This window comes from Anser brachyrhynchus, assembly GCF_964034855.1.
Source record: "Anser brachyrhynchus genome assembly, chromosome: 8".
Lineage (NCBI taxonomy): Eukaryota > Metazoa > Chordata > Aves > Anseriformes > Anatidae > Anser > Anser brachyrhynchus.
The window spans coordinates 15,289,158-15,298,056 of NC_137702.1; the positions used below are offsets into that span (position 1 = coordinate 15,289,158).

General features: G+C 43.9%; 1 protein-coding gene across 1 annotated transcript; it reads right to left on the reverse strand.

Annotated features, from left to right (window-relative positions):
• Nucleotides 1-54: 54 nt before the first annotated feature.
• On the reverse strand, nucleotides 55-8,285 carry BCL10 (BCL10 immune signaling adaptor). The gene is made up of 3 exons (XM_080603084.1): nucleotides 8,131-8,285; nucleotides 3,600-3,888; nucleotides 55-2,495 (listed from the first exon to the last, which is right to left on the reverse strand). The coding sequence occupies exons 1-3, from the start codon at nucleotides 8,212-8,214 to the stop codon at nucleotides 2,131-2,133; spliced, it is 738 nt and encodes a 245-aa protein (XP_080459210.1). The 5' UTR covers nucleotides 8,215-8,285; the 3' UTR covers nucleotides 55-2,130.
• Between the last annotated feature and the right edge of the window lie 614 nt (nucleotides 8,286-8,899).

Sequence of the window (8,899 nt, forward strand, 5' to 3'; positions counted from 1 at the left end):
CGGCACTTAGAACCTACACATTTTAATAATGATAAAGCCAGACAGAAAACAAGCAATTGTACAAAAGAATTTATTCCAAAAGTTGTGATAAAAATATTTTTTTAAAAAAATGCACCTTACAAACATTGGTAAGATAATACATTCATTTAAAGTCTCAGGTTAACAGGCTCCATTGCAGGAGTAATCCCTGTAGAGGCAGGCCTACTGCACGCTGTGCTGTGTGACAGGCAGCAAACAACCCAAGTTCCCATTTAGAACTGCAACACGGTTTTTACCTTGAGCTGATGCTCTTTCAGTTAAGGCAAAGCTTGCTCTCCCTCCCTCTCTCCCCTCCATTTATGAGGAATCCAAGAACAGACCCAAAACTAAGCTTCTAAGGAGGTTAAAACAAGGAGAGAAAAAATATTTGAGAACACAAGTGCAACTCAAGTGGTTTACAGTGAACAAAGGGACATTTAAACTTTTATACATCCTGAGTACATGCAACTACAGTTCAAGTTAGTGGAAGAGAGATTTACACCTACCCTCCAATTCATGTCAGAGAGCAAGATTTTGCTTGGATTTAGGTACTTAAATCCCAGAGTGCCTTCTGTACTGAAGTTTCATTTACAAGCATTTGCACCATCCTGACAGTCTATCACCTTAGATGTATACCAGAAAATCAAGGATTTTATAAACACTAAACAGAAGCCCACATCTTTAGCAAATGTAAGCTATTCACATACTGAATACAGAGTATAACTGAACAGTCCAGTTTATTTTAACCTACTTCCAAAACCATAGCAATCATGAAATAAAAATTTAGAGGCCTTCTGCAGGACCTCAAAAAGGAGAGCACAATTTAGGGTTATTGCCCTAAATTATTACCCTGGCTTTGAATTGGAATGGAATTATACAGCTACAGCACTGTATAAGAGCCTAAATAATTTAAAACCTTAAATACAAACCTGCCTTTTGATATACTGAAAATACTGAAGTGTAGTTTTGCAGAACATAACTGTACACATTTCCAAGGAAGAGTTTGTCTTTGTCTAGTAATTTTAAAGTGATTAAAGGCCACCTTCATAAAAAGTAGATTACAACTCAAGAGTAGAGTATGAGAGGAATATAGCATGTTATATTGTGTCAAGAAATATGAGAACCTTCCCATGCTCAAATGGTTTAAATACCTTTGACTAAGCAATTTGAAATGTAAACGTGTCTATCTGCCTCGAGGAGTAGGTATCTTAAGTGCAACATTTCCAAGAATCCTCCAGTTAAGGATGCTTTCCTGCTACACGACTCCTCTACTTACCTACTGGGACAAAACATACAAGCATTAGTCCTTAACAGCATTATACAACAGCATTTTTTCATAGCCCACATGACGTGGTTACAGCAGTTTACTTTCCTTTTCCAGTATTAATGAGAATTTATATTTAAAGTGCATCTCAAATCACAAATCTCTAAATAATATACAAGAATAATATGCTAAGGCTTGTGGAAGTATACGTGATGCTGAGTGCCTTTCAACGTACTGGTGGACAAAAAGTTCAAAAAATTAAGAGACTTCTTGCAAATAAGCATAGAAACAGATTTGGTCAGATTTGTTCTTTTCAAATGGAAATACTTTTTGCACACAATATACATACATGGAGGACAGACTTTATCCTACGCAGAAATATTTAATTTGGCAAACGAGGTCAAGCTTTTCTGCAAGCGAGCTAAAGCTTTTAGTTCAGGAAATTAATTTCAATACTCAGTACTTTTCCTAACCACCTTTGCCTTTCACCTGTCACAGAAAGGCTAAGAACACCAGGTTTGTTAGTTACTGTTCTGTAAACTGCAGCTTAAGTGTCTGCAACTAAACACGAAATCTTAAATATATGGTTAAAAAAAAAAACAAAAACAAAACAACTTTGCTGGCGTAGTATCATGACTTTTTTTTCTAATAAAAGCTTCCTAAATAACATGAAATCAAGCAGCTAGAGTCACCTGATCATCAATTAAAATTGTTAAAAACAGTAAATAGCATGGACTGTTTCCTCTGATTTCACAAATAAACAGTTTGAAAACTTTTTTTTACCCTTATAAGACATCACATGCTGTTTCCGTACCCTTTGGATGAATAGACAAAAGTCACTAAGTTCACTATGGTTGAAGAGAACGTGATCTTAGAGGCAAAAAGCAATTGTCACTTGAACTGTTAGATGGTTCTTGCTGTTCTGACTGGAGCTCTGGTGGGAGAGGGGGTGCACCAGGGTCTCCAGGGCCTGGAAGGGTGGCTGAGAACACCACACACTCTGCGTTTCCTGTCTCTGCAATTGGTAAATTCATGGAATGAAGAGAGACAGCAGACATAAACGCAGCAGTGCTATAATCTTCTTCTGGATGATGCATCTGGGTTGATTCTTTGTCTTTTGTTTTATCAAAAAAATTAGATTCATCAGAATATGATCTAGAAAGATTATTCGTTCCTTCATACAGCGAGGTCATGCAGGTGCTGCAGCTTAGACCTACGACAAAAAAAACAGAAGTTAAATTTAATTACATTATGATGCACTCTTAAAACTGTGCTGATTTAGCATCAGTAATATTGTCAAAGATCAGTTGTCTGTAATTTTAACCAGCTGTCCTTTTCGTCTCACCTGTGACGTCCAAGTAGTTGTGTCAAATTAGAAAATACATGCAGGTCATCTCATCAGCCATGTGCATGATTTCTCTACGTCAGCTACTAGTTGACAAAGTGCACTGTAATTTAAGCTTCACTTTAGGATGCCACTTGTACAGGCAACCTGACCTATCTTTCGATAGACTTTTCTCACTGTATTCTTCAAAAAACCTTTTAAAAGCTTCAGCCATATTGTTCTACTCCAAACGGGACTGCTTTTGAAGGCTGCTGCACTCGAAGCCAGAGAAAACTGCAGGCCTTTCATGTCTAGGGTCAAAAATGTACCTTCTTCCTTCTTTATTGCTCTTTAGATGGGTGTGGAAGGGGAAGTAAGGTTTTTGGTTTAGAAAGCTTATACTTTCTTTTTCTGCCTTCAGATGTGAATACATAGAGCAACTTAAGTTTTCTGTGTCAGCAAAGCTTCTGATTGTATGAAGCAATACATTCAGAGTCTATTTTTAAGTTTTGCACTGAAAGCATTTTGGGAAAATTCCCCTCAATACTGCATTTGTGGGCTTATCCTCTGCTGAGGTGCAAGGTTGAACAAAAGCCAAGCATCCTGCCACTGCAGTAAATAGCTTCAAGAGAAACGCAAGATGGAAGATAACCACTTATTTTGCGTTCTGAATTAGAACCTCATAGAAAGCAAAACTGAAGTGTGAAAAAAGACTTATCCATCAGAACAAAACAGAGTATGTTTGTGGTTTTCCCCCCCTCTCCCTACTTTGTTATTTATGATGTGTTCAGATAGTAAGGAGGCAGAGCTATTAAGACGTCCTGAGATTTTAAACCCAAACTGATGCAGTGTCCAAGAACACTGCCCCAAACACTAGAGAAAGGAAAAAAAATCTGCAATAAGAAACATGTATTGAAGAACTGTGCGAGTTGTATTTTGCAGACCCTCAAAGTAAAACTTCTATCTTACAAGATTTTATTATAAACTTCTTACCTTTAAGAGCTTCAAGTTTTTCATTTTTGACTTTCAACACTACATCAGTTATCTTTTGTAACAGAAAGTTTTGTGTTCTTTCTCGCCTGATAGACTCAATCAAAGCATCTAGTCCCTTTGGGTTTTCTGCTAAGTAGTCCAACAACTTCCCAGTTTTTTTCCTACTGGAAGATCGAGAAGAGATCTCTTCTGTGTCCTCTCTGGTGAGTATTTTCTTTGAACGTAGGTAATCAAAGTGTCTCTCAGCTATAATCTTGTCACACAAGTAAGGTCGCATCCTTTCTAACGCCTGAAAAACAAAACAAACCAGTATCAGCCGATCTTTTAATTCATTTAGAAGCCTTTATTAGAAATCTTTCTGATTTTGTTACAGGTTAGTCAAACAGTTTTTAAAGCTGCCACCGTATTACCTAGGGGAGAACTTTCTCAGTGCAACTGAGTAAAAAAAAAAAAAATATATATATATTTAAAAGTATTTTAATTTACCTATCCTTTTCAGTTTTCTTTTGAGTGACCTGTGAAGCTTTAATGCATCTTAAGTAATTAAGGCAAATATTTACTGAAAATATTACTTTAGGTCTACGATTATCACGTTTCAGAACAGTCACCAAGTAAAAATGAAATTAAATAAAACACAACAGCAACTACTCATTTTGCCTACATGCATCCCCACTCTCCCCATTTTACTACCCAACTGCCACATTTTCGTGTTACTTGTACCCAAGAGGCACAGCTCCGTGGCACTGCTGTTATTGATGCTTTCTGTACACTGAGTAAGAGCGGTCTCAGAGCAACAGCGTGCATATACTCACTATTTAGAAGTTTTATTAGACAGACATTGCTGTGAGTTCACGAGTTCACCAGCAGATTACCAGCATCCCCAAGACATGCACACTCTTCCACAGATGTACCTACTCTCAACAACTTCGCTGGCCGCTTTTTCTTTATCAATCTGCTTTCTGGTGGTTTAAGATTTTATATTAAACACCTGCAGCACCCTGTACACTTCCGATACGCTGCACTGACCCCTGAGAATTAGTACATCTCTGATGACTCTGGCAGAAGTAAAATGCCTCTCCCCCCTGCAGCACAACTTCAGCTAACAAGTGTCAGCTGGTTGCTTAATCCTCTCTGTAACCAGAAAAAGAAGAAAAAGGAAAAAAGCAACAATCTGCCCCAGGAGCGGATTCCATCCATTGTCTACAGACCCCCACACTCAGTCAGTGAACACGGGGCAAGATGAAGCAGAGAAGTCTGCTCTGAGCACTTCACGTCCTCAGGAACCGCACCACCGAGTATCCCGTCCCGTTCCCCCCATTTCTCCCAGGGGAGATGCGCTGTCCTTTCTAACCGTACTCAATTAGCACGTGATTACCGATTTCAGAGGTAATTCAGAGGAGCAACATCACCACTTTGAACTCTTCTTTGCAGGATCCTGTGTCCCCTCTTGCACTGACGGATTTGTTCAGACACCCAGCAAAACAAGAGGTGACCTCCATCCCCCTCGTTCCAAGGGTCCACGCAAGCACCTCCAAAGCGTAAATGACATTCACCTTATTTCAATCCGCACGTTAAGAGGCCTGCTTGATGCCAACGTCATAACAGAACTAATGCCTGTGTTCACAACTCTGGTTTCAAAAACCAATCTACTGCTCTGTGAAGATGACAGTCACAAGTATCCTTTTACTTGAGAAACAAACTCTCAGTTTGTACAATACTACAGAATCGGCAGGCTCCCTTGCCAACAATTTTCCCTGTGAAGAAACATGCATGTCAGATACACGCTAGCTGAAAGTTGCTGATGTGAAAAAGCATTCCCTCCTCTCCTCCCAAAGTTGCCTCATTTGATTCAACAAAAGTAAATTACTTGAGAGCTAAAAGGGGAAGAAAAAAAGAAACTTTACATACGAGAGATGTGATAAGATGAAAAACAATCACAACTTTTTTCCTGAAGAAAGTCTTCCAATATCCTCTTGTTTTTTGGTTATATCCCATGAAAGCAGCATGAAGACGACTTTGCTTTAAAGGAATTTACTAGCTCAATAGAACTGCCTGGCGTCCTGTGCTGTGGCAAGCACCAATAACTCAATTAAAGAAAAAAATTTCTGGACTGCTTCACCAAGCGCAGCAAAGGAAGAATGGAATGTGCTCTTGTAGTTTTCCGCTCCTAGAGGTCCAACAAAAGCAAGCCATCAATAAAGAGCCTGTGGTTATGCAGTTAAAGGAATAATCAGGAGGGCACGCAAGGAAGAGAAAGGAAGGCTGCTGGCAGCAGACCATCACCAGTGAATACAACACAAAACCCAAACCCCAAGGGCGCGGCTGCAGGGTGCCTACATCAAGCTGAGGGCAGCTCCCTGTTCCCACCCTTGCTCAGGCTCCGGCAGGTGAGAGGATCCATCCACGAGCTGGTTCGTTACCTGACCCCGTGCTAGCACAGCAGACTGGGAGGAACAGAAAACGCAACAGCACAACTCCCACTGCTTTTCTCTGCCATCCCTGTCAAGTATCCAAGTGCAAGAAGCCCGTGCTTGCTTGGCTACGGGTGTTGCGAGCAGTGCTGTGTTCTTTCACTTCTCAGGAACCTCTTCCTACCACCAAGGGGGATCCACCAACAAACTCCGAAGCAGAACAGTCAGTATGTTTTTCAGCATTAGAAGAATACAGCGAGCTGTTACTCGATTGAACGACTATTGTGTTTTGACTAACACCCTCCTGTAATGAGCCTTACGCTGCATGAAGCGCATCGGTCCTGAATTCCCCTCTGCATTGTCCTCAGAGGGTAACAGTTTGTAAGGGACAGAAAGGGTAAACACAGAGCACAAGCATTAAGCACCCTTTGCTCTGTACCGATGCGTTTGCATGGCTCGCTGCCTCCTTCCCAGCCGGAGGAGGCGAGATTCCAACCTTTCTAATTTCTCCTCAAGACAAGTTTATTCAGACCAGACCACCCCTGCAAGACGGCTGAGGTATGCTGCCACACCACACACTGAGAATTCCTGCTGTTGTGTCAGTTCTCCTTCACAGTTCACTTAGTAAGGAACAGAAGGAGGCAACACACGGTAAGGTCACCTCAAGTCTTCCCTGATGTGACAAAACAGTAGGGAAAAGGTACAGAAAGTTTTGGGGAAAAATATTTAAGTGCTAGTTTACTTGAACTCAGATGCCAAAACAAATCCTGAGAGTGCTTGCGTGGTTGTAGCAAAAGACAGCAGAAACTGCTTGCATACCCTACATAAACCATACCATGTTTTAGTTATTCTAACGTACTCAACCCTAAGCAAGCATACCTTCAGTTTCACGATGATAACACCTATATCCAAGAAGACATAAAGCTTTAATACAGCACCCTGTTTTTGATGGCTTTAAGATTAGTGCACAGAGCAGAACATAAGTAGTGATGCAGACAGAATATAAAACATTTTAACCTAGCCATCTATGCAACATAGCTGTCAGTGACGAGCAATAACCACCTGACAATGTGCAAGTGAAGAAATATAAGTACAAAAGAAATTATGCACAAATATATTTAACTACATGACTCTTTTTTTAAACCTAGGATACAAAGATTTACATTTTCTTTTAACAAAAGCATCAGTTCGAGTGACTTGAAGCAGTCCGCCCTCTTATTTTAAATGTAATCTACAAGAACATTGCTTATTGATGCTAACTAGCAGCTAAACTTTTATTACAGCTATGCCTTCACAAGGATTAGTGGGGTCTACACTGTATCTGATACCCTAGTTGTCTTGTTCATTGCTTAATCTACCCGAGGCACAGACACCTGTTCATTCTGTCACGCTCACACATCTTGCCATGCAACTCACAGCAGTGTTGTGCCGACTGCGGGAAGAGGCCAACGCCTGACTGGATCCCAAGCTCACCCTGACAAGGTTCCTTGACCAGAGCCACTTGCACCATTTTGGAGCAGCTACATGAGCTTGCAGCGAGCAATGAACCTCCCTGGGGGGAGGATCTCTGCAGTCAGGTTTACCATATTGTGTTTTGATGACAAACCTAGCGGTATTTCTTACTACGCAGCAAGTTACCACCAAGCCCTCTGATTACTGAAGCAGACTCTGTAAGATCTGAGGCTGAAGCAACACAGATGGACTCTTTTGTTTGAGAAGAAGCTGTGAATTCAGTCACTAGCTCAGGCCGATTTATACATCGTGTTACACAGCTGGTCTGATTTAATAGTTCTTTTTTCCCTGTGACGACGGGATGCTGCCTACTGCAGCGTTACCCTGCGGCTCTACAGCAGCAAGTGGTAACTTGTAAAACATGCCTCACAGAGCTCCGACAAAGCGTTTAAAGAAAATTCCACATGCCTAATGGTACTAAGAAGCCAGAACTCAGCTCTTTAACGAACTGGAAGATGACGTGACGGCAAAAAAAAAAAAAAATCACACAAAGGGCCCCGGGGAGGCGGCGGGGCCGTGAGGGGAGGCCCGGCCTCACCCTGCCCTCAGCGGCTCGCCCGGGCCGCGCCGCCCGGCCCCGTCCCGCCCCGCCCCGCGGCGGCGCTCACCTCTTTCTTCACGTCGGCCATCTCGTCCTCCGTCAGCGGCCGCCCCGCCGCCGCCGAGGCCGGGCCCGACCCCGCGGCCTCCATCGCGGAAGCCGCCGCCGCGGAAAGCCGCCCCCGGCACCGCTTCCGGCCCGGGCCCCGCCCGCCCCGCCGGGCATGCGCGGTGGCACCGCCCCGCGGCGGAGGGCGGCCGGGCAGGGGGCGGGGAGGCGGGGCCGCGCTCACCCCCCGCCCTCACAAGATGGCGGCCGCGCGCCGGGCCGCCGCAGGGGGTTGGGGCCGAGCTCGTCCCCGCCCGCCCTGCCTTGCCGCTGCCTCGCTACCCGAGGCGTAACCGTGCCGGTGGCTGCCTCGCGCTGCCGGCCGATCCGACTCCCCAAAAAGCACGTTGGTTCCGCTCAGAACACTGACGCACGCCCAGGGGATGCTCACCCTTCTTACCTGGCCCAGAGCTGATCCCTGCCGAGCCGGGCGTTAACGTCACAGTCCCCAGAACGGCTCCGGAAGGTTTCAGGCTGCGCGGAGCTCCCAGCGAGGCGGCTGTGGCACGGCCGAGGCGGAGGCCGGTGCCCCCCGGCCCCTGAGTCCATCCTCGCCCGTTAAACCAAACGCCCTCTGGCTCCTTCTCTCCAAGGCGAACGAACGCTGCCGTAGGCTTCGCTGGCTCTCTACAACGCTTCGATAAAAATAGCTATCGTGCATTCTGGACCTAGGGTATTTATTAATAACCTTGCTCAGCGAGAGGTGCAGTTCAAAGCCACGCGACGTC

Coding starts and splice junctions, on each gene's coding strand:
- BCL10 (XM_080603084.1), bottom strand. CDS start 8,214: ATGGAGGCCGCGGGGTCGGGCCCGGCCTCGGCGGCGGCGGGGCGGCCG. Junction 3,889..8,130: donor TGGCCGACGTGAAGAAAGAG/GTGAGCGCCGCC, acceptor TTTGTTTTTCAG/GCGTTAGAAAGGATGCGACC. Junction 2,496..3,599: donor AAAACTTGAAGCTCTTAAAG/GTAAGAAGTTTA, acceptor TTTTTGTCGTAG/GTCTAAGCTGCAGCACCTGC.